Raw genomic sequence first — 25,597 nt, forward strand, 5'->3', positions numbered from 1 at the left:
GGATTATGCATGACCTTTATATGTCCCTTGCTCAATTGCTAAGAATTCTCTCCTCCCAGAAAATAAAAGAGAAAAACCTTAATAGTAATTTGGAACAAATAAATTAACTAATATCTGGAGAATATTCTTCATCAGTCACTAAGGTGTGTTTTTGAAAAGTATGAGATATATATATATATAAATTTGATTATATTGCTTGCATATACCTGAGAAAACTGTCTGTCACTGTTTACCAATATCCCCTTGAGGGTTGCCTCCAAGTTTGGTTTTATCGCTACTGGGAGGTTAGTAGGTCAGGGAGGACCTAGCAGTCATCAACACCTCCCTCTTTTCTCCCCAAGCTACTTGAGATGAACCGACTTTCTGCTTCAGTGTATCAAGCCCTCTCATTCCCTCACACTTCACTGCACCTTAGCACATTACATAAAGCACTGCTTTGATTGTCAGGGGAGTCTGGAAATTCATACCAGGAGTAGATGAACAGAACGACGGGTGCTGCGTTGCAGACCTGGTAGTTTAAGCATGATCTGACTTGACATCATGACTCCTGGGAGGGTGCGGGGAAAGGACACCAAACCGCCCAGTGCCCTCCCTCTGTGTGACTCGCCTGATAGAATGAGTCATGGTTCAGCAACACTCAGAGAAAATAGAGTTCTAAACCCAGCGACGCTGATGAGCAGAGAAAGAGGGAAGCATATGTTCTAGGCTCTCATGGCAGCTTTTAACAAGTATGCAAATACCAGGTAATGCTAGTGTGCAAATGTTAGAAAGGAGAGTTAAATGTCCACTTTTACAATTGATTTCATCAATGCTCAAACTTCAGAAAACATGAGGCAAAATGGGTACTAAGGGAGCAATCAACACATGATTCAGAGAAAAATCATGTGTAATAGAGATGATTCAGCCTCAGCACCCTGAAAATTAGATTCAATATTTTCAGTCCAGGTTTTGTGTTTGGAAACACAGGTCAAGGTAAGGCTGGGAGCTGAGCACCTCTGATTCTTGCATAAGTAACTCCAGCATGAGTAGTCAGTTCTCTATTTGAACTAACAATGTTCTCTTTTGCAAAGCTAGTTAATTTGCCCAAGCAATCTGTTCTGGTTTCATTCAAATGCCGCATCATGAAACAAATGACAGAGGACTCATTTGAAAGGGTACATGCAACAGAAGAGATTATCAGAAATCCATGATCAAAGGTCCAGAACTGATTCATTTTATTCTCTCAAATGAATCTCTTCCTCTTTCAAATACCCCTGTGTACCATGTTTATGTCTTGCTAATAGCCCTGGGTATTTATTGGAAGGACTGATGCTGAGGCTGAAACTCTAGTACTTTGGCCACCTCTTGACTCATTGGAAAAGACTCTGATGCTGGGAGGGATTGGGGGCAGGAGGAGAAGGGGACGACAGAGGATGAGATGGCTGATGGCATCACCGACTTGATGGACATGAGTTTGGGTGAACTCCAGGAGTTGGTGATGGACAGAGAGGCCTGGCGTGCTGTGATTCGTGGGGTTGCAAAGAGTTGGACACAACTGAGCGACTGAACTGAACTGAATAGCATTGATCATAAGTGTTTTGAGGTAGAAGCTGTGCTTCATTCATCTCCATGTCCCTTCTGGTATATAATGCAATGCTTATACTCCATAGTAGGTGCTAATAAATATTTTTGAAAGTGAGATAAAGAAGAGAGAACCTGAAACTATCACAACATTGTGAATCAGCTATACCCCAATACAAAATAAAAAGTTCATAAAAAAGAAAAAAAAGGAAGAGAAAAATTATTCATGTTCAATTTTGAGAATAGAAATTACATACACAAAATAGGGCTACAAAAACTTTGAATATATTTGTATAAATATTGTGTAAGCAACATATTTGTGGGAAAGATGATGTTAGGAATATTGGAACTAAAGAGGCAGATGAAGAAACATGGGAGGAGGCTGGATTCAGAGTAAAGACTGTAGAAGTGTTGACTAGCTCAATCAAGTTGGAATTCTGAAATACTGTCGTAAAGAGAGTGTCATGGAGGGATATAGCAGAAGACTTGTTATGTTCTGCAAATGGGAGTGAAGATTTCTAGTGAAGAAAACATATCTTTGACTTAGGATAGAAGTAAGACCTCTGATTAGAAATACAGTCTTGATGATGAAAACACCTGAACTGGAAAGAATATAAAAAATCAGGATATATGACCTTTATGAGACATATCCATAATCTAACAGCTAAGAAATAGACTGATATTGAACAACTTTTCTTGTTCATTCTTGCAAAATGGAGTCTGATGTAAGAGTTGGCCTCAGTAGAAAGTGATACTGAAATATCTTGCAAACAGAACTCTAAAATGCACACCTTTGTTGATCTTCTGGCTTTAAGGTGAAGATTGCCTCACTACTATAAATCAGAAGGCCACATAAATTTCACTTCTGACAAATGGACAAACTGACTATTAAAGAAAATGGATGCTCTAAGTCATAGACTTAATTATACTTCATTAAAGGAATATGCTAGTATTGTCTTAGAGAGATGTTATATATCCTATTTTTGAAGGTCAATCTGATTGATATATCAACAATGTTCTTTTACACTACTTCATCTTTGAGTCTATAAAATTACTTGAAAATGATAAGTTCTTAGGTAATAAACAGCATTTCCCTATTGAATAACAGGGATATTTATTCTATCCTAATTTTAGGATATCCTAATTTTAGGAAAAATGTCTCAGTTTCAATCAGACACACTTCTCTAGTTTTCTTATTTTAAAAAATCTTAAAAGCTGCATGTAATTGAAGATTTTCTTTTCTTTTTGACATATTAAAATGAAAGATGCTCCCATTTACATTTTCTAATTTTAATTATTTCAGTATTTAAAGGACAGTATTTAATTAAACTACTGTTAATTTTATAAGCAGTTTTTAAAATGAATCAGTTCTTTGGATACTTTTTCTCCTTGTTGCATTTCCATGCTACTATTCTTTATCTTAAGCTAAAGTGTAGATTTTTTTTCTTTAAAAATTATCTGTTGGTTTTTTTTAAAAACCAAGATTTATGACTAAAGCATTGGAAAGATTAGAATAAACCTGTTCTCCTGAGAACTTTACCAGAATTGATTTTTCTCAAAAAAAAAAAAATTGCACTAACTTGGCCTGTCTCAAAAAGTATGTAAGTTCTTCCAGGCCAGTTGTCATCCAATTCTTCTGTCTTGATTGTAGTAAAAAAAAAAAGAGAGAGAGAGAGAGAAATGAGTTTGAAGCAAGTACAGATGCCACTTTCAAAAGTTGCATTTTAGGAGAGGAAGTGCGTTCAGTCAGGATAGCAATGATATCTGTGCTCTTGAGAATATTTGCCGTCCCACCTTTGACAGTTTTAAGTCACCCTTGGCACCAACAGTTTGCCAGTATTTCTAGAGGTGTGCTTGCTATCAGGGAGACCCACTACACAGAAGGATATGGATTGAGATAAGTAAACAACACTGAAGCAAAATCATCAATGTAAAATTTTATTTCAACAGATAATTAGAGGGGATTTTCTAAAGTAGTATTTGTATGTTATTTGTAAATTTCTGAAGATTACTTTGAAATTACTGTTAATTGTTTTTGTTTATCTTAACATAAACTTTTTGTATCCCATAGTTGGAGAGAAATTCATTTAATAGGATGTTTCATGGAATGCATTAATCAATCCAGAATACAAAAGATATTTTTATTCTAGAATAATTTTTGGCATACATTTTTAAATTCTATTTAAGTCTTTGCTTTTTACTGTCATAATAGTATAAATATAATGTTAGACTTGACACTTACTTTCTTACTTAAAAAAATTATCTTCTTATTTGCAAATTCTCTTGATTTTGCTACTCAGAGACCCTGGAAAAGATTCTTAACTATCAACAATTTTGCTTTTTGGAATTTTCCCAAAGAAACAGTCCTCCTTATCTTGTGTTATGGCTGAGCTCTAGTTAACAAACATTATTAAAGACTAAAAGAAGGATGACTCAAAATTATCTCTTTCTCATTTTTTGTTTTCTTTTCTATCATAGCATTTTAGTTTTCAGAATTTCATAATGTAATTAATTCCACTGTCCCTTTTCCTGCAGTATAATTGAAACATGGTTCTCAGGTTATATATATTCAGTTATAATTTGTAATGATAATTACCATGTGTACTTAGTGACTTAAACATCTGCCAAGTCCTTTCAGGACTGATATAAACAGAATATTTGTGAACAACATTTTATATAACTCCAGTGCTAAAAATAAAATAGGCAGTTGTAAAAGAGAAACACTTAAAATACTTACATTTCATGAGACACTGACTAAGAAGAATCAAATAAGGTGGATGTTCTATATTATTACACATTCATTCTTATAACTATGTTAGAACTAGAGGCTTAAGCAAACTAATTACACAGAAGTCATGTTGGTCTGTTTGCTGTTTGAAGGTACACTATGATGTACTGTGACAAAAGCAATCTTCCCACCACATAGTTCCTAAATTCTGTAGGGTTCTAGGTCACAGGCCTCCACAGATTTCAAATTATCACTTTGGGGATGAGATGGAGCCAACAAAATGTAGCTAAGCTGATGATTTTTACCTTTTTATTGTAACAGTTTTTCCCTAGATGAAATCTTTCAGTTTATAGAAGTAACTGGTAAAGACTCTTCCTGATATATAGAGCACTTACACTTTAAAACTTTGCTCAATGATTTTTTTCTTTTTTGGAATCGAGAATGTTTTTCCATTTTTTCATTGTGTTCCCTGTCTCAGACATTCCTGGTTTTGCAACTGTAGAAACAATAATTTCCCCATATGAATCTTAGACTCGTGCTGGTGCCCAAGTCTTTTGAGGTACCAAAACCAGATAAAACTTTGAAGACACAGATGGCCCTTTATGTGCATGAATGCTGGCACACGCATAGCTTCACACACACACACACAGGCATGTGTGCAAGTGCTGTTCTGCACGCACAGTACATTTTGTATTGTTTATCATGCAGTTACTCTAAGGGTGAATTTTTTCAATCTCTCTTAGTTGTATTGATATTTCATCTCTTCATTAATGTTATTAATAATGTCTCCTGCTACATTCCTTTGTGTGATATGCTCAAGACAATACAGACAGTAATCCAATTTATCTCAAGTCTACAAGGAGTAGTACGATTGTAATGGTTTTGACAAAATGCAAAACCTGAGCATTACAAGGCTCTAAAAGCATTTTATCAGTTCCCTCAGTGCCTTAATTATTGTACTCAATTTATTGATATTAAGCAGTTAGAAATTTTCAGAGAGCCATATTCCCCAAGACATTTCTTTCCCAAATTAATTTAGAATCAATAAAATATTGAAAGCTGATATAATTAGTAAGTGTTTACTATATGAAATGCAAACAACACTACAAATATGCACATATTACTACATTTAGATCCTCCAATACCACCAACAGCACAAACCTTTAATTAGAATATATAATTATAAAACTAAGCCATATTTGCTTGCTTTATTTCTTCTGCTGTACCCTTAAAACTAGAAGTGAAATTTTCCAGTAGGTACTGTTTTTGATTGGTGCTTTGCCTTTCTAATTACTTTTGATTCCATATATGTTGTTCTTAACTTGCAATATCCTTCTACTGATAACCATCTTAATTTACAAAGTCTTTCCCTTTGAGTAAATTAAACATTAGGCCAATTCTATCCAAGTTCTAAGAACATTAAATTGGCCATCTAAACAAGATTATGGATTTAAGTACATAATAGGAATAGGAAAAAAGGAAATAGGGAAAATTCTCCCATAGTCATACACTGTACTCCTAATCCTAGCCCAAGTGGTTGCAAATGCCTTGCAGAAGAGGACCATGTGAGTGACTGTGAATGTATAGATCAGCCAACATCTGTGGCCCTTACTAGGAAAATCTTAAAAAAACAAACAAAGAAAAAAACCATGTTCTTCAATGAGATTGTCCCCCTTTCCAGTACAATTTAAATATAGGAACACCATGTCTTACTCATCTTCATAGCCTTTGTAATGACTAAGTATAGTTACATCATCTGGAGTGGGTACAATATAACTTAAATTTAAGTACCCTTCAGAATGAACTTTGTGCAGTCATGATTCCTCATCTTAAATACACTTATCTCCATAGACTAACATTACTGTAAAGGTGTTTTCCCTCATAAATTTATCCTTGTTTTAGTCAGTAAATCTTTGGGATTCATCTTTGAAAGAAAAAGCTGGTACGCAGAGATCTACATCTGTCGTGTTGGCCAGGTGGCTAGGGTGACCCTTTGAGATCAGTGAGAATCTGATTAGGAAGGGATATGCCAATGCTGGCCTCTTTAATAAGTACTAAGGTGCCAGAGAAACAAACAAAACCACAACAACAACAAAAACCAATCTGCTCTTTTAATTTCCTTCATCAACAGTTGATCACGGGTAACAGCTTCAGAGAGACCATTCAGTCTCCAAATTAAGCTGGAGCAGAGGCAAGGAACTTTCCTTCTTTCCCTGTTTTTATGAATTTATCTAGGGTATTTGTTTAGCCGAGTGCTTCAAACACAGTGCTTTCCTTGTTGACTAGTTTCCATCAGCAGCAGCAATTAGCTTCAGTTTCCTAGGCAACCATTCTCTACCCCACTGAGAAAAACCTTTTCTTGACAGGAGCATTCTGTCTAAAATTGTTTTGTTTTCCTTCTTTCACAGTGTACGGTAGGCTTACTTGTCATTTCTTTCAATATAGCACTATTATACTTATTATTCTTAAAAGCAAAAACACTTATGGCTTTTATATTCCATATGGTTGAATTTATTGTCAACATCTCTTACTTTTCTCTTTACCTGAAAGAAATCAACAAAAATATATTCTCAGGCATATGCCAACTTGCTTGGATTTTTTTTGTTCACAGTATAATCAGTGAGCCTTTACATATTCAAGTCATCTCAGCTGGTTGTGATGAAAACCCAAAAGGTACACATTAAAAATCAGACTTCTTTGTATACCAACAATGTCATATGTTGCTCAGAACCAGGTTGGAATTGTCAGGGCCACTGAGAAAGTTTCAGCTCCATTGTTTATAAATCAAACAAACAATACAGATAGATTAATATAACAAAATAACTAAACCAAAAATAGGTGCTAAAAACAGGGCCTGACACTGGCAACAGAATTCGACGTGATAAAATAATGTGACCAGAAGTGCATAGTGGTGTAGCATGAATCAGCATCATGGAAAAAACTGGAGGACTGCAAACCGACTGTAAGTGCTGAATACCCCTGGGTCGGGAATATCCCCTGGAGAAGGAAATGGCAACCCACCCCAGTATTCTTGCCTGGGAAATCCCATGGGCAGAGGAGCCTTGTCACAGAATAGTTGAACACAACTTAGCAACTAAACAACAGCAACATGGTATAAGGATAGAGTAAAGTTTACCTTATCGTTTTAGTTTCAAGAATAACTGGCAGGAGCCTGATACAGTCTGTTAGACAATGACCCAAAATTCAAGCAAGAAGATACTCACTGGGAAAAATGACAGAATTATCCTAATGTATGACAGAAACCGTCGTTCTTTACCTACATTTTGTCAGTCAAATGATGATAGTAGACTTGATGATAACAAAACTGTGAATGAGATTAAAATAGTAATATATAATTTAAATAAGCACTTTATACATATGTGTGTGTGTGTGTGTATATATATATATATATATTTCATTTAGTTGTCCCAACATACAAAAAGATGAATATCACTTCAGTTCCCCTTTTTAGATGGGGAAACTGAAGCTTAGAGAGAGTATTTACTTGCAGTTAGTAAGAGCTAAAGACAGGGTTTGATTCCAGATTTTCTGACACCAGAATCTACTATGATATAAAATATCTGTACTACACTGATATAAATCAAAATGATATTCTAAGGAGACAGTAAATTGCCTTTATCCATGATTTTGCAAGTTTTCCAACTTGGAAAATATGTTACTTTGTGGAATACATAATATTGACAGGAAATAGAAGTGCCTAGTGTAGCAACTTGTTTAATAACCTTGTATTGCAATATGATGTTTATTCATTATGTAGGAGAATGTAAATAGCTTAGCATCATGTCTCCAAGGTATTATCAAGTAGGTTTCTGTGGATGAGAGTATGTCTCAGTTTCTTATACCTATTTACTTCTATTGATGCTATATGCTTCCACCAATAGATTTACCCAATAACAAAAATAAACATGCTTTCCAGAATTCAGTTCAGTCTCCTGAGGACTGCTTTGATCCTCTTGTGAATACCAACCCCATGTCTGTTATTCAGAATATGTTTACAAGACAGACTTCACTTTTTTACTTGTAGCTGTTTATCTCTATATTGATGATACAGTGTCACCTATTGCTGTATTTCCTGGGTTTTAATCTTTAAATCCTTTATTTTATATAAGCCTATAAGCAATGGCACCCACTCCAGTACTCTTGCCTGGAAAATCCCATGGATGGAGGAGCATAATAGGCTAAAGTCCATGGGGTCTCAAAGAGTTGGACATGACTCAGAGACTTCACTTTCACTTTTCATAAGCAATAACATTATTTAAAGGTTATAAAATTGATTTAAAGAAGTTGTTTTTTAATGTTTTCAGTCTAGCTGATTTTTAGACAGATCATTTATCAGATCAGTTCCAAGTTATCCATTCATTTTGCTTAGGCATGATAAGACTTTATGGCCATATCATGAGCTATTTTTGTATTAGTTATAAAAACATAATGACACTGCTGGTAAAATTATACCAAGTTAATATTCAAATACTGTTTGTAAGGTTTTCACTGAAATTCGAAATCCCTGACATTAACAAAATAAAGAATAAAATGCATATTACACAACGTCCTTAAGATAATTTCTAACATAGACTAAAAATGTACACTTCTGAAAATTTTAGATGTTCAAAAGAAACATAACTGATCCTTTCAGAATTTCAGATTACAGTAAGATGTAGTATGTTTTGAGCTGCAAGTTCAGTTCAGTTCAGTTGCTCAGTTGTGTTCGACTCTTTGCAACCACATGGACTACAGCAATCCAGGCCTCCCTGTTCATCACCAGCTCCTGGAGTTTACCCAAACTCATGTCCATTGAGTCAGTGATGCCTTCCAACCATGTCATCCTCTGTCATCCCCTTCTCCTCCTACCTTCAATCTTTCCTAGCATCAGGGTCTTTTCTAATGAGTTAGTTCTTCACATCAGGTGGCCAAAGTATTGGAGTTTCAGCTTCAACATCAGTCCTTCCAATGAATATTCAGGACCAGTTTCCTCTAGGATGGACTGGTTGAATCTCCTTGCTGTCCAAGGGACTCTCCAAGAGTCTTCTCCAACACCACAGTTCAAAAGCATCAATTCTTCGACTCTCAGCTTTCTTTATAGTCCAACTCTCACATCCATACATGACTACTGGAAAAACCATAGCTTTGACTAGACAGACCTTTGTTGGCAAAGTAATGTCTCTGCTTTTGAATATGCTGTCTAGGTTGGTGGTAACTTTTTTTCCAAGGAGAAAGTGTCTTTTAATTTCATGGCTGCAGTCACCATCTGCAGTGATTTTGGAGCCCCCAAAAATAAAGTCTGTCAGTTTTTCCACTGTTTCCCCATCTATTTGCCATAAAGTGATGGGACCAGATGCCATGATCTTAGTTTTCTGAATTAAGCCAACTTTTTCACTTTCCTCTTTCACTTTCATCAAGAGGTTCTTTAGTTGTTCGCTTTCTGCGATAAGTATAGTGTCATCTGCATATCTGAGGTTATTGGTATTTCTCCCAACAATCTTATTTCAGCTTGTGCTTCATCCAGTCCAGCATTTCTCATGATGTACTCTACATATAAGTTAAATAAGCAGGGTGACAATATACAGTCTTGTTGTACTCCTCTCCCAATTTGGAGCCAGTCTGTTGTTCCATGTCCAGTTCTAACTGTTTCCTCTTGACCTGGATACAGACTTCTCAGGCAGCTTGTCAGGTGGTCTGGTATTCCCATCTCTTTCAAAATTTTCCACAGTTTGTTGTGATCCACACAGTCAAAGGCTTTGGCATAGTCAGTAAAGCAGAAGTAGATGTTTTTCTGAAACTCTTGCTTTTTCAGTGATTCAATGGATGTTGGTAATTTGATCTCTGGTTCCTCTGACTTTTCTAAATCCAGCTTGAACATCTGGAAGTTCATGGTTCATGTACTGTTGAGCCTGGCTTGGAGAATTTTGAGTATTACTTTGCTAGCATGTGATATGAGTACAACTGTGTGGTAGTTAGAGCATTCTTTAACATTTCCTTTCTTCAGAGCAAAAGCAAAAGCAACACCTATTTGTGGTTGTGACTGGTAATGGAATTAAAGTCTGATGTTGTAAAGAGCAATACTGCATAGGAGCCTGTAATGTTAGATCCGTGAATCAAGGCAAATGGAAGTGGTTAAACAGGAGATGGCAAGAGGAAACATCGACCTTTTAGGAATCAGCAAACTAAAATGGGCTAGAATGGGTGAATTCAACTCAGATGACCATTATATCTACTACCATGGGCAAGGATCCCTTAGAAGAAATGGAGTAACCATTATAGTCAACAGAGAGTCTGAAATGCAGTACTTGGAAGAAATCTCAAAAACAAAAGAATGATCTCTGTTCGTTTCCAAGGCAATCCATTCAATATCACAGTAATCAAAGTCTATGCCCCAACTAGTAATGCTGAAGAAGCTAAAGTTGAAGACCTACAAGACCTTCTAGAACTAACACCCAGAAAAGATGTCCTTTTCATTATAGGGGACTGGAATGCAAAACTAGGAAGTCAAGAAATACCTGGAGTAACAGGCAAATTTGGCCTTGTCAAGATCCATGTTAACTCTCAGTGAAGTATAATGAATAGTACTTTATCAATTTAAGCACAATCTGTATTCATCTTTAATCATCTGAATGACTAAATCCTACTCAAAATTTTATATGTATAATGTTTGGAAGGAAAAATTAACAGCAAAAAATTAGAAAGTAAGAAAGGGAATAAGAATGTAGAACAAGTAAGCAATGAAGAATTAAAATGTAGTCTAATCTTTCATCACAAAAAGAATGTTTCATGTTGCTCATTGTCCTCAGCTGTAGTAAGGGTTATCATGCTTCTAGAAACACTGTCTAGAAGACCCTCCATAATTGGGACTTACTGGCTGAATCTAGAGCAGGTAGTAGCCCAGAACCTACACAGCCAAAGAAGTTTGTATGAAGCCAGAAAATAAATAAGTTACATCCCTCCAGCTTTGTCTAGGGAAAGAAAGCAACAATAACAACCAGAAAAACTGGCCATCAACATAGGTAATCACAGAGTAATCATACTATCCTATAATTCAACATAAATAGCCTCATTGGGCTGGAACTCTTACTGCATATCACCACTGCTGTTTCTTTAAGTAGAAATATAAAAGTAGAAAACTCAGAACAGTGTATGACTGAGAGAAAATAAAAACATCTTGGTGAAGAACTAGTGGGAAATCTTTTTATTTGAGTTCTTGATGTGCCAGGCCTGTTGTATATTTGAGTTCCTCACAACAACCTGTGAGATGGGTATTACTATCATTTCCATTTATTTTGGTTGAGGAATTGAAACTCAATGAGTTTGAGTAAAATTCCAAAGATGAAGTAACTAGAAGGTAGCAATGCTGGAGTTTATGCCCACACATCTCTGCTTTAAAGTCCATGTGACTTTGTCTAATGTACACCATAAAAGATGGTAATACTCTAGATAGAAAGATATGATAGAAGGCTGGATGGATGGATGGTGGCATTTAATAAGTACTTGTAGAATGAATATATATATATAATTGCATGATTAGCTATACTTATATATATATAATCACACACATTGTAACATCATTTTTATAGGTCTGATTTTTTGACTGTCTTCCTTTATCTTTTGTATATGTTTGACATGTTTACCATTAGTCTTCCCTGAACTTTACCTGAACCCTGAGTAAATTTGCCCCTGTTCCCAAAGCCAGGCTATAACGATAAGGCTCCCTCAGGAGATCTGCTGATTAGGCCTCCATTGGGAAAAGGCCATCCTTCATGGGGAAAGCTGCCATCTCTACACTGATTACAGCCTTTGCTTAGAGAAAGATTTTTAAATGACTGGACCATTTGAAACCCCTGAGCAACCCTATATTTGTGTTTTCCTGAATAAAGTGTCAAATTATAATAATATTAGAAAATACACTTATTTTCTATTTTTAAAGTTTTAACAATATTATTTTCCCCAGAATGGAATATAATGTGTCATGAACTTGGTTCCCACACAGCCTGTTTGATTATTCTAAAGTAGCATTTCTTATAATCTGTGAAATTCCTTTGTAAAAAAAAAAAAAAAAAAAGATCAGTTCTAAGATTGGGCCAAATTATTTTTTTTTTCACTTTCCTTTTTTTTTTAAATTTTATTTTATTTTTAAACTTTACAATATTGTATTGGTTTTGCCAAATATCAAAATGAATCCGCCACAGGTATACATGTGTTCCCCATCCTGAACCCTCCTCCCTCCTCCCTCCCCATACCATCCCTCTGGGTCGTCCCAGTGCACCAGCCCCAAGCATCCAGTATCATGCATCGAACCTGGACTGGCGACTCTTTTTTTTACTAGTTTTGATTAAATGCCTACAAATATAAAATCAACTTATTTAACCATGAAAGTCAAACACATTTAAGTTAATGTTCTTTGAAACAGCAAACCCAATAAAATTCAAATGTCCTGCTACTTTCCATCTAAATTAATATTGTTTTGCTAAAACTAAATTATCACTATAAAACATGTGGTACCAGCTGATATAGTGCATTTTACTAAAGTTGGCCCTGTCTAAACTGATTGGAGACAAGTTATGATTCAATTTTCCCTTTATTTATCTCTGTTTAGAATATTTTGAAAGCCTGTACAGTGCCTAAAGATGTCATTTGACCTACACCTCATGTAAATGCATTCTTTATTAAGTCCACCTGTGTTCTCATTAGCCAAGAATGTGTAAACTAATTCTCCATGGTGTCAGAATTATTGTAAATACACTCTCAAGCAAAATGACTGGTATAATTATGTAGCTCACTTGTAATTTGTTCACATAAATTAGCAGATATTTGTATTATTTTTATTGGACTGTCTTCCCAATTTAAACAAATTTAATTTTTTAACTACTCTCAGATCCTGGAAAATTCTTCAGAAAGTACAGAAGAATTTTGGAACCCCATTTAAGAAATACTGTTCTAGAATGCATCACAGTCTTAAGAATACAATAAATTATATAAATGGGGGGGTTAAGTTAGTAAATATAGTAACAGGATTACTTCTGAATTTGTGTAAATATTATGAACAAGCTTTTCATGTTGATTTTTCATCCTTTCAAAAAATTGTGTTAAAGGTCCAATCTGGATAAAGTCCAATGAGAGAAGCCTCGAGAATTGCAACAATGCCAGAGAGAAAATCCTTGACTTGGGAAACTACATAGTAGTGGAGATAAGGCTTGTGTACCAGCACAGTTTCACACAAGATATACTTCCTAAGTGCTATAGGGAGATACTAATAATGTGCATAGTGCCAACAGGGAGATGCAGGAATGATCCAGAGGATGCATTGGTTTTATATATATCCCATTTTCTGGAGTGCTTGTTCCGCCTCTCCACTGCATTCAGTTCTCCATAAAACACTTGGATGCTAGAAGTGCTAAAATTACTCTATTGATTTTTAAATGTCTGAATTTCATTGAAGGTTAATATATGTAAGTGGCAATTCACAAAACATAAACTAATTCTTTTTGTTATATTATTAAACAGTGTAGACAACAAAGAAGTGTCTCCAAGTGGATTTAACTTTCTGTGGCCCATTTTGCAGTATTCTTTCCATTGATAATGTCACTCTGGGAGAGTAGCCTTTCAACCCAGCAGCTTGGCTTTGTGAAAACATGCAGCCCTTCTTCCTCCTCTGTCCTCCCCACCAAATAGCACAGCAGTTACAGTGCTCCTATGATTACAATGCTTAATCCTTACAATGCTTTAATGATTGTTATTGTCACATATTTACCTGCAAAAGCTAAAATGGAACTAAAATGCTAATAAAATAGTACTGTCTCTGAGAAATAAAATATTCATCTTCTTGTAAATTATCTGTTGCAGTTTCTAACATAGTCTTCAAGATATATAGGTAGGTAGATAAATGATTAGATAGATAGATATTGGTCAATCATTTGTTACATAGTCTCCAAATATAATCAGGAATAGCAATAGTGTACATTAGATACATGAATAGATAAGCAGATCTGAGAGTGTGTTTCCTTGGTTCATACCTTTAAAGGAGTTCATATATTTCCTTGAGTAATTCACACATGATTGCTAAAGAATTTTTTGGTTATTTTTCTATTATTCCTTCTGTTGTTCTGTTTAAGAGGAAGAACATCATAATAGTTAGAAAACCTGGGTTCTAATATGTTTTGCCTCCATCAGCTGTGTGAACTTGAGCAAATCTCATAAATATACCCAGCCTTTGTCTCCTCATCTGCAAAATGGGAAAATTTAGACAAACTTCTCTCAAAGTTCTTTTAGCTCTAAAAGTGTGTGATACTATGAATTAAATTGTATAGGTTAAAACATCCTTATAAAGATGAATTGTATCTTTGCTACTTGATACTATAATTATTCCATACTTGTTTTTGATAGTAAAGAAAATGAATCCTTCATCATTGAAATTAAAATGAGTGCAAAGTAGACTAATTTCCTTGTGGTAGATGTTTTTTTATAAATATGATGAAAAAATTCTGTAGAATTTTATCTCTAATTTAGAAAATATTTTTAATCTCAAAAGACTTCTTTCCTTTTTAGTTGATGATATATGGATCATCATTTCCTGAATTTTTTCTGAGAAGGTTATATAAAGTTAGCATTGACATTGTTCAGCAGATGCTGTGACAGTCCAAAAACTATCACAGTTTAATGATGAACCTTCCTCTCTAGCTTTTTAAAATGAAACTATTGCACTGCCTATAGGGCTTTCCTGGTCGCTTAGCAGTAAAGAATTCACCTGCTCACATAGGAGATGTGGGTTTGATCCCTGGGTTGGGAAGATCCCCTAGAGAATGAAATGGAAACCCACTCTGGTATTCTTGCCTGGAAAATTCCATAGACAGAGGAGCCTGGTGGGCTACAGTCCATGGAATCACAAAGAGTTGGACATGACTTAGTGACTAACAACAACAACAATTACACTAAGTTGAATATATATCATATGGCCTTAATGATCTTTAAACCATCCACTATTGAGAAAAGGAGCAGCACTTTAGAAAGGGACTATCTGATACATCATTTCCATGTATTCCACTCAAATTTTATCTTCCCAGGTTTTTCTTAATCTCTCTTGTTAATACTGAACCCAGATAGTGTTATTTAATCACAAATTCACGTTTTAAAGCATCTTCCTATGATTTTAAATCATGGCATTTGTTCAGATTAGCATAGAAGAGTGTTTTACTGGGTATAAAATAATACATTGTTTCTGTTTATATAAACAGTTTTTTTTATTATTATTGTTTAAACTCCATACAGGTTGTTTTCTTTAGTTTTATGTGCATTTCACTTAGCTCCCAGAATGCCAGCTCCTTGTATTTTCTTTCTCTGTCTCTCTCTCTTTTTTTTTTTTTTGGTTTATGTGTTTGTGTGTGTGTTTATCTGCAACTTATCCTATTGCACTTTTTAGGGAGAAAGACTGAAATACAATTCTAATTGACTGTATTGTTTGATTAATTTTCCTCTTTGCCACCTGTTTTCGATGGCTCATTTTATTTTCTTTTGCTACTATTTATTACAGAGGAGGTGTCTGCAAGGATAGTTCAAGTAGTCACGGCGGAAGCTGTAGCAGTCCTGAAAGGTGAACAAGAGAAAGAAGCTCAGCCTAAAGATCAACCTCCTGCTCTGCCTTTAGGTAAATGAGAAAGTCTCAGGTCAGGGGCAGTGTCTACTACACCTCAGTCACAGGATCAAGTCTTCACATTCAAAGATAGGCCATATCTCGTACTCCATCTCTACTCGTGACATTCATCAGACGTCTCTGGTGGGATGCACTGGGACCTATTTTCACTTTTCTCAACAGGCTTATTGTGGTGTCTCAGTAGTCTTTAGGACAGTCAACTTATAATTACACTTTGCCCCTAAATTGCCCTTCATTTTTCTTTTCCAGACCACTAGAGATAGTTATTAAAAAAATAAAGCCATGCACTTTGATGTCATGGCCCCCACTCATAAGGAAAATGTTCTAATGCTTTAATTACAGATGATTGTTTCCCTTTATGGGTTTTGGTTAATGATTGTCTATACTACAGTCTCTGGGGTCTCCCTGAAAAGGCTACCAAAACCTATAGCCAGAGATTGTTAGAATTATCAGTGGCTAGTACCTTATATGGGATACAATGATTGAATCCCACATGAGGTACTAGTCTTCACTTTGTTCATTTAAGGGCAACACATTAGCCCTCTGCCTCCATTGCAAGTCGAATGTCCTACAGGACCAAACAGGTAATATAATGGTGCTCACCAAGGAAAAGACTCTCAGCCAAGGGCTTGGTGCCCCTACTCTCAGTGGATAGATAGGTTCTAGATGTAGATGCATATACATGCAGAGACACATGAAAAGGAAATTCTCTTGCAATTCAACATATGCTTATTTCACAGGTATGTATAACTAACCCATATAAAGATGTGGTTTTTAAAGCCTAAAAATAGTATATAACTATTGTTCTTTCAGTCTTATGCATCTTTAACATTTGATTTTCTGATAAGCACTGCATTGTCTATTGAAAATTAAACCATAAAAATTTCTCCTCTCAATAATAATTAAAAATAATCTCATTATATTCAATAAAATATTCTTTGATGATCAAGGATTATTTTCACCTAAAACAGAGAGGGAAAACTTATCTAAAACTTTAGCTTTCTTTCTATGGTTTACTTCTGTTCTTTGAAATGAAAGGAAACCTTACTTAAAAATTTTTTTTAAATTTTTATACAGTTGGAAAGTTATTTTCCATTTACAGCTATTACAAAATACTGGCTATATTCCCCATGTTGTACAGTACATCCTTGAGCCTATCTTACACCCAATAGTTTATAGCTCCCATTCTCTACCCCTTGTTGCCCCTCTTCCCTCCCTACTGGTAGCCACTAGTTTGTTCTATCTGTGAATCTGCTTTTTTGTTACAGATACTAGTTTTCTGTAGTTTTTAGATTCCACATATAAATGATGTACACTGTGTGTCTTTCTCTGTTTGACTTACTTCACTTAATATAATGCCCTGTTAGTGGCAAAATTTCATTATTTTTTAAAAGAAAAGTCTCACTTAAAAAAAAAAACCAACTTTAAAATATCCCTTAGAAGCCCACAAGGCTTATTTAAAATAAATTTTACCACTGGCCTTGACTGATAAATATTTCCTTTTAAAATCCCTTACCTTCATGTGAGTGGTCATAAAGAAGATAAGTGTCTTCAAGAGGAAAACGGAGTTAAGTGTGAATGAATTTCATCTTTTAGAACATTTCTCTTTGGCCTTCTTTCATGTGTCGTGCCAAGGCCAGAATATTTCTCAGCTCCCACTAGTACATGTTTCTATCTGACGGTTGCCTCAGGCTGTGACAGCTTCATTTTTCTTCTCTGAGAATACATACAGAAGATGGATTTGACATTATACTCAGTAAACAAAATGTTGTTTAAAAAATACATCTCCTAAAATAGCTGTGATTAGTTTTCAGATCAAGGTAAACAATAGTTTCCAGCTCTTAACATTTTTAATCAGTCAATTCAAATCCAAACTAAAATGCTTACCTGGCTGGGTGTGAATGTAGTAAATTAGGATCAGAATTAAATATTTTATTAATTGAAAAAGCAGATAAAAATTAATGAGATTAATGATAGAATTTTAGAAGTTATCTCTAATCCATTTTTATGGAGTGATTTTTTTTAATATTAAGTGCTTTTCTTTTTTTAGGTTTTCAAAAATTTATGAATCAGGTAATGGGGCTAAAATAAGTCAAATGCAACTTACTATTGAATCTTTCCTTGAATTTCATAGAGTCCTTTTTACAGATGGCACAACTCCTACATGTCCACTGGGCTAGTAGGATTAATTGTTGTATCTCATTTTTCCATTGTTTGATCTTTAGCAGCTGAAGAGACAGCTAATCTGCCTCCTTCTCCACCCCCATCACCAGCCTCAGAACAGACTGTCCCAGTGGAGGAAGGTAAGGCCTGTTGGACTCTTTGAGGTTTGTCTTCTTTTAAGGGTAAATAAACCTCAACCCATAAGTGCTGGACTTTGGTATTGGTTAGTATGTGACCCAGCTTGGGAGCTGTCTGTTTCAAATAATCAAGAAGAAACAAAGACTTTGATTAAATGTATTATCATTTCTGTACATAAAATCAAAAGTAGATAAATATGGTAAATAAGAAAAATCTGCTGGATAAAGGAAAAGATAACTTTGTGTTTAAGTGGCTAGCTAGAATAACTACAGAGAACTAGTTTACTTCATGTAGACTGTTTTAAAGAGTAGATACAATTTAATTTTTTAAGTGACTGAATAAAAATAAATATATTGATGAAATCAATAGATTTGTTTTGGAAGGGTTGGCAGGAACTGTCTCTGTTTTGCTCACTATTGTATTGCCAAGGGCTTCCCCAGGGCCAGACCTGTAGCAAACTCTCAATAAATATTAATGAATAAATGAAGAAGTCAGTGAACAAATTTGATATTGAGAGTATTGAACTGGAAACTGAGATCATTGCTTCTTTCCTGCTGAGACCTTTTATTGTCCATGAATCTATTTATGCATTCAGTCAACATGGAATGCCATGTCAGCTTTTCAGTTTGCAATGAAGAAGCAGACAGATGCCTCTGAAGAATATCCATTTAGAATCTGAGATGAAAGACACTATTTAAAAGCTAACTATTATTGGTTCTCTGAATTAGACCAGTTAACTTTTGTCTATTGTTTGAGAGTTACAGGAGAAGAAGAAAGCTTTTAAAATTTATTGAAAGCTTGCTTGTGTCAATATAATTTACTTTTCATATACTAAAATCAGAATATTAATACTTTTCCATTTTTGTCATTTGTTGACTTATTTTTCCTTTTGTTGTACTTTTTAGAGCTCATTTTATTGTGTTAAAAATTAAATAAGGTCACAAAAGAATCACTGTCTTTTTATAATCGGTAATTAGGTTTACATTATTTTTTGAATTACTAGAGGTTATTCTAAATTACTGAACTATAAACTATCAATAAATATAATTTATTTTTGTCATAGATTTATAAACTTAAACCTTTTTTAGTAAGATTTTTTTTCTTATATTGAGGCCTTTTTTCCTATGTTTACTGCCTGAAATAATTAGTCAAAGGAATAAAAAAAATTGAGGACTATAATCATTGTATATAATAAGTGTTATTATAACCATTGATGATTAGTTAATTCCCTGAAAATGTGATTAGATCTTTTAATTCATAGATTTGAAAGATCCTTTCTGGGCCTTGATTTTATCTGTTCATGTCTATGGAGCACCTACAAGTTTCCTTGCACTCCTCAAATTCTCTAAGTATACACTAGTAAGCAAAACAGACATGATCCTTCCTTGTAAGAAGCACAAAGTCTGGTAGAGAATGGAAATCCAGTAAGTAAGTTCAACAATAGGAAGGAAAAGAACAGGGAGCTTTAAGGTAAAAGAAGAGTAATCTTACTTTATTGGAGGGAGAAAGGAGCTGAACTCAGAAGCCTGAAGAAGTGTTGGCCAAGAAAAGATGGAAAGGGGCAATTTGGGCAGAGGGACGAGGATGTTCAAGGACTCTCAGGTGGGAAAGTGCATGAAGTGTTCTGGGAATTGAAGGAGTCCCAGGGCTAATGCATGAGAGATGGGTGGAGGAGAGGAGTCTGGGAGTGAGCAGCAGCTGGCTTGGTTCAGGCTCCTGGATTTTACTCTGAATGTAATGGAAAGCCTTCCATGACAGCTCTGCTTCCCACAGGTCACTGAAAATGTTTCTGAACCCCTACTTAAAGCCTTTCCCGTGTCAGGAAATCCTCTTAACCAAGAGAGGGGTATGACGTTGACTCCCAAGTCACCTAGAGGTCAAGTAATTCATTCTTCTTACTGTTAAATGTGAGTGTGAGTTAAAAGGGCAACAAGGTGTTCCCAGCCATCTGAGACTCATCCAGTCTGTTTCTGGAGGGTGTACCATAGATACAGTGAAAGTATACATTAAAATAGAATCACTTTCATATCTTGGTAACTTAGGTACCATATTCCAAAGTAACTGTTCCTTCACATTTTGGGATTGTTCTCCTCAAGATGTTTCAGTATATTTGGGGAAAATGTCAACTTACTTCCTACTGAAAGTAATTTGAAGATATTTTTAACATTTTCAAACTGAATATGTATTTTTATTTAATTTTTTTCAAAAGACAGCCTCAACCTATACAAAATCCTAATGGTTTCCTTTTAAAAAGATAATCATATTTTTTAGTTATATAGAAAAAATATGTAATTTCAAACTCCATTGATTTAAAAGATTAGATAATATTTTTACCTTAATTTTATGAAAGGCATGTGATCTAGGCAATCAAACTAGTTCCTCTCTTTTATTTTAAACCACTCTTAAATTATGTATAACAACATTTGTTTTGTTTTATCAGAAAAAAATTAATGAAAATCCACAAGACAAGAATCAACTTTTCAAATTTTCAAATCAATTGGTTTGTGAAGACAAAGCCAAAGTTTTTTAATATATTGCTCATAGCACATTGACTGGAAAGAAAGCAGGTGGATTTTTCCATCTAGATTTTTTACCCTCCTCAAAACACCCTTAAAGCAACTTCAATCTAAAGGCACAGTGAATGTCACAGTTCAGTCCTTTTATGTAAATGTTCTTAGATTAAATTGAGTATTTCATTGATTTTGAGGATAGGCTTTTTATTAATTAGCAAACATTCTAAAAGCTGTTCTTTCCCAAAGGGGAGGCATGGATGCTTCTTCTAAAAATAATTTAAGATATTAATTACTGTCATGTATGAATATTCATGTATTATAATTGGTGTAATATTCATAAGACTATGTACTTATTCTGGGGAACAAAGAGATTTTGATGAAAAAAATTAAGTAAGTAGCACACTTGGAAACACAGGTACAGTGAACCAAACTGAACTAGTTATTATATTTTCAAATTAAGTTCCCCTTTCTTTTTGGCCTAACCATAGTAGTTACCACTTGAACTGAACTGTTAGAATTTGGAAGCCCATGCAAGAGCAATGGAGAAATCTGAAAACAGAACCAGGAGTCCTTCCACCCTCTTAGGTTTGCTCAGAATCCTAGGCTGATGATTTCCTGTGTCAATGATGTGGCTGGCGCACTGTAACTGTTAACCGGAAGCAGTTTCCCTCCATATCATTCTAGGGCAGCAGACACAGTTGGCAAACTGAGAAGTCCTCAGTCCAAAGCTTGTAGACTGGAAAGGGCTTAGAGAAGTTGGGACACTATGTAAGAGGAGTCAGCTGCTCTAGGTTAGGCCATGGGGTAGAAGCTGTGATGCCGGCAAGATCACCAAGTCGGAGTCACTAATACCCCAAGATGTTCAATCTCTCATAAACGTGACTACTCATTGTACCCAAGGGGGCTCACAGATCAAGACTGAATTTTGTGTGGCAAACTTTACCCAATATAAATTTTCAAATGCTTCTTTTAAAGAAAATTTTGTATGAAAGCAAATTAGGGGAAATGTGGTTCTCCACTAAAACCAGGTAAGCTTCATTTTTAAAGATTATCATTATGCAAAGGAACTATGTAGAAGTCCAAGGTTCACAAGACTACCCTTCCCTTTAAAACAGTACATTATTAAATGAAGCAGACTATTTTGTGACATAACCCAGTATCCAAAAGCAAATGTACTTATAGTAAAAGGAGACATTCAGTCCTGGCCTTAAAGAGCAAAACTGTTATGAATTCATTTTTCATAAATCTCCTAAGTCTAGCTTTGATGTATCAAATCAAAGAAAAGAGTAAAGGTACATGACAACTTGTCTGATAGACTAAAGATAGAGATATTAACGTCTATGGAATCAAGAATGATTCTTGGTGCTTTCTCAAATACCTTCCCATTTAATCCTTCAAGCAACCCACACAGAATACTCACCTAGATAATACTCACTTCCACTGTTGCCCAGGATGTCACAGCTAATAAGTGGCTTATCCAGAGTTTAAATTCAAATCTGCTATGCTCAATTGCTTTGGTCATGTCTAACTCTTTGCAATCCCATGGACTGTAGCTCACCAGGCTCCTCTGTCCATGGGATTCTCCAGGCAAGAATACTGGAGTGGGTTGCCATGCCCTCTTCCAGGGAATCTTCCTGATCCAGAGACTGAATCTGTGTCTTCTGCACTGCAGGCAGGGTCTTTACTCACTTAGCCACCTGGGAAAACGAAGTTCCTACAAACACCCTCACTGCATCGCTAAATCTAGCTAGGCTCTTACTGTGGGACAATGAAAGTGAAGTCATCTTCTAATGAGAGTATTTTGGTTACAAGACACTGGATTGATTCCCTTTTTTTCCAAACAACTCCCAAGTAAATAATTCATTCATTTATAATGTATTCATTTATAATTATTATATATATATAATTCATTCATTTATATAATTTATTTATTATGTGTCACACCTCCATTTGGGTATGAACTGAGAGCACCTGCCATACACAATCCTATAGCAAATGAGGATCTCTTGTCTTCTAGCATTATTACTGGAAGCCCATGCACTGGTACAGTCTCTGAACTTTAGCCAGCCAACATGGTCCTCTAAGCATCACTTCACTGGCACATCTCTGGGACATGTAATGTAGATGGACTTCAGGTTCATAGGTCCTAAACAGAGACTTGGAGTAACCCAGAGGGGCCTGGGCTTTGCCAGACATTCTTTTTGAAGTTGCCTGGCTAAGAGCCAGACAAATACTGCAGAGAAGCTACTTTTCCGCTGAAGCACTCAAAGTTTTTGTTGTTTTTGTTGTTCCCTGATTAGCCAGAGTTTTCAGAATAGAAAGTACTGTTTCTTTGAAATGTTCTGGATCTGAAGCAAGACTCTGGGTTGTTTTCACATTTTGGCACTTTCAAGAAACAACAAGAAAGAGGAAGCCAAAATCTTCAAAAGGCTAAACTATCCAAGGAGAATTGCCTTTAAACTATCATCTCTCAGGTTTAAATTCTTTAGTTTTGAATTGTAGTCTGCTGTCCTCCCTAGAAAATGTTGAAAAGCAGGGATGCAAATATGCCATTTTCACGTATTGATTATCCATGTAATCTGTTTGAATGTATTAGAAGTTTTAGAAAAAATTTGTGTCCCTGGGGAGTCTACAGCCTCGGGAGTCACTAGAGGAGATATGAATGGCTGGGACTTGTGACAAGCCCAAGACTTATGATTCAGCCAATGTTGTAGGCCAGATCTCACCCAGTCGTCTGCTCAGCTGAGAAATCATGCCGAGTTGAACTAACAATATCAAATGTAATTTTAGGTTTCTTCTATCCCATGATATAATAAGCATTGTGGCTGGGAAAGTTCTGAGCACCCATCTAGAAACAACTTCCATGGAACAATCAGTAAACAATATGTTCAAAAGATTAAAAACATTCTCTCTTCAAAATATTATTTTAGTGTCCTTATGATTTCAGGTTTATTTCCAGTTATCAGCACTCAGTTGACTGAAAATAAGTTATTGTGCTAAAAATTCAGTGCATTTTCAAATTAATGCTGTAATTCTGTCCACTTAAATTTTGATAGAAATAAAAATTATACAGATAGCTACTGCATTTTAATCTTACTGAAAATTACAAAAATTTAAAATTATTTCTCTATATAAGTAAATAAATAGTGGTTAACAAATTTAGTAATCAGCCATGTAGGCCTGAGATACATACAGTGTCTCAGCCAGATATTGTTCTTTGTGATCATTCTTTAGGCTTATTGAAATGCTAAGCAAATTGATTGATATACACTCATATTTCTAAGGAAATATATTTAAGTAATACAGATTTCTAAGCTAAGACGTGGGAAAGAAAAGAAATGAGAGCAGCTTCTTTAGCATTTCCATGAGAAATATACAATGAGGGCTTTGAAATACAAAAACAGTAGTACAGGTGAAACTTCATAGAATACAATTGTGATGGGTCAGAAGCCACCTCAGTAGAAATTCTCAGCTAACTGTATCTCTGTTAAGCCTTCCAAAGAGAAGCAGAACACAAGAAAACAAGTGTATGTTGCTAGGTAATTTCTAGTACTTTCACAGCCATGCAGATAAGAACTAGGGTTCAAAAGGATGCCTAGGAGTTTGCATCCAAAGAAAAAACTATGCCAGTTGTGTTCCCCTAAGCAAGACAGGAAAGAAGCATAATGCATTGTAGATTTTTCTTAACAGGATTGAAATTAAAAATTATTTTCTGGTAGAAGTCATGAACTAAAAATTAAATCAACCAAAATGCTAACCATGCGCACATACTAGATAATGAAGGTTGTACTTCCACAGGCCCAGTTTCTCTCAGAATTGTACAGGCATCAGGTCCTAACAGCTTTCCTCTTTTATAACTTATAAATGTATTGATAAAAACATGAGAAAATGTGCATACTTGAAAGAATTTCTTCTAACAAATGCATTTGTTTTGTAGTGCTTTGTTTCTTTCCCAGTGTTTCTGTTGTTATTTTAACTCATTTGAGGAAGATGTAAAGATAATTTCTATTATGCAGTGGGAGTGTCAGAACATTTGGTTCATTTAGATCAATGACAAGATTCCTAAAGGGAGAGTTTAAATTCAGTGGCTACTGAAGCATGAAATTTCACTGTCTCCCATCCTCCACCAGCTTGGTCTCGCTCATCCCTCTCCATCCTGCTGTGCTGCTTCCGTGACCCCATGTCCTGTGCAAATGTTTGTCTCGTCCGTCTGATCTTGTGTCTGTCTTGTCCAGTTTTCCCTGCAGTTTTTTCCTGTGTGTCTGTTTGTAGATGAAGGGGCTGAGGATCAAGTGGGTCCTCTACACAGGTTCCCCAGCCACGAACCTGCCACCAGCGGGGAGAGGCGTAGACTCCTAGCCCCCTCCATCTCGGTGTCTGTGCCTGATGATGACCCTTCCAATTCCGATGAGGAGTACTATGAGCATCCTTTGTTCAGCTCACAGTGGACTGCCTCTAGTGTGCTCCCCAGTGGCCCAGCGCAGAGTGCAGAGGCCCACTTAGGCCGGGAGAAAGGTGAACCAAGCATGGTCCCCTTAGCTCCTCCTCCCCTGCCCGCAGCTTTGACCATGTGCATCACCTTAAGTGTGCCTCCATGTGTGGGTGGGAGGGACAGGAGCCTGTTTTTTCCATATGAAAGTGAAGTCCCTATATCGCTCATCTCCATCCAAATGCCTCAACAATTTATATGGAAGAAGGCTGATTTAAGACATGTGAGTGCTGCTTTTTTTTCTTCGCAGCTTCTGAGAAGGAAGCAAAAAAAGTTCAAACAAGTATGACTTCTTTCTACCCCTTGCAAATATATCAATAGGGAAAGAATGTATCTTCTTACCCAAACCA

The 25,597-nt window shown here is 35.6% G+C and overlaps 1 protein-coding gene across 4 annotated transcripts in view; it reads left to right on the plus strand.

Annotated features, from left to right (window-relative positions):
• The window catches only part of MAP2 (microtubule-associated protein 2), a 297,885-nt gene that overhangs the window by 228,940 nt on the left and 43,348 nt on the right, over positions 1–25,597 (plus strand). For 3 of the 4 annotated variants that reach the window (XM_010861091.1, XM_010861093.1, XM_010861094.1), the window contains exons 6-7: positions 15,825–15,938; positions 18,170–18,247. In XM_010861091.1, the coding sequence (XP_010859393.1) occupies positions 15,825–15,938; positions 18,170–18,247 (192 nt within the window). The remainder of the gene's footprint in view (positions 1–15,824; positions 15,939–18,169; positions 18,248–25,597) is intronic. The other variant, XM_010861092.1, reaches the window with a different exon arrangement.

This window comes from Bison bison, unplaced genomic scaffold (genome assembly GCF_000754665.1).
Source record: "Bison bison bison isolate TAMUID 2011002044 unplaced genomic scaffold, Bison_UMD1.0 scf7180017864471, whole genome shotgun sequence".
NCBI lineage: Eukaryota > Metazoa > Chordata > Mammalia > Artiodactyla > Bovidae > Bison > Bison bison.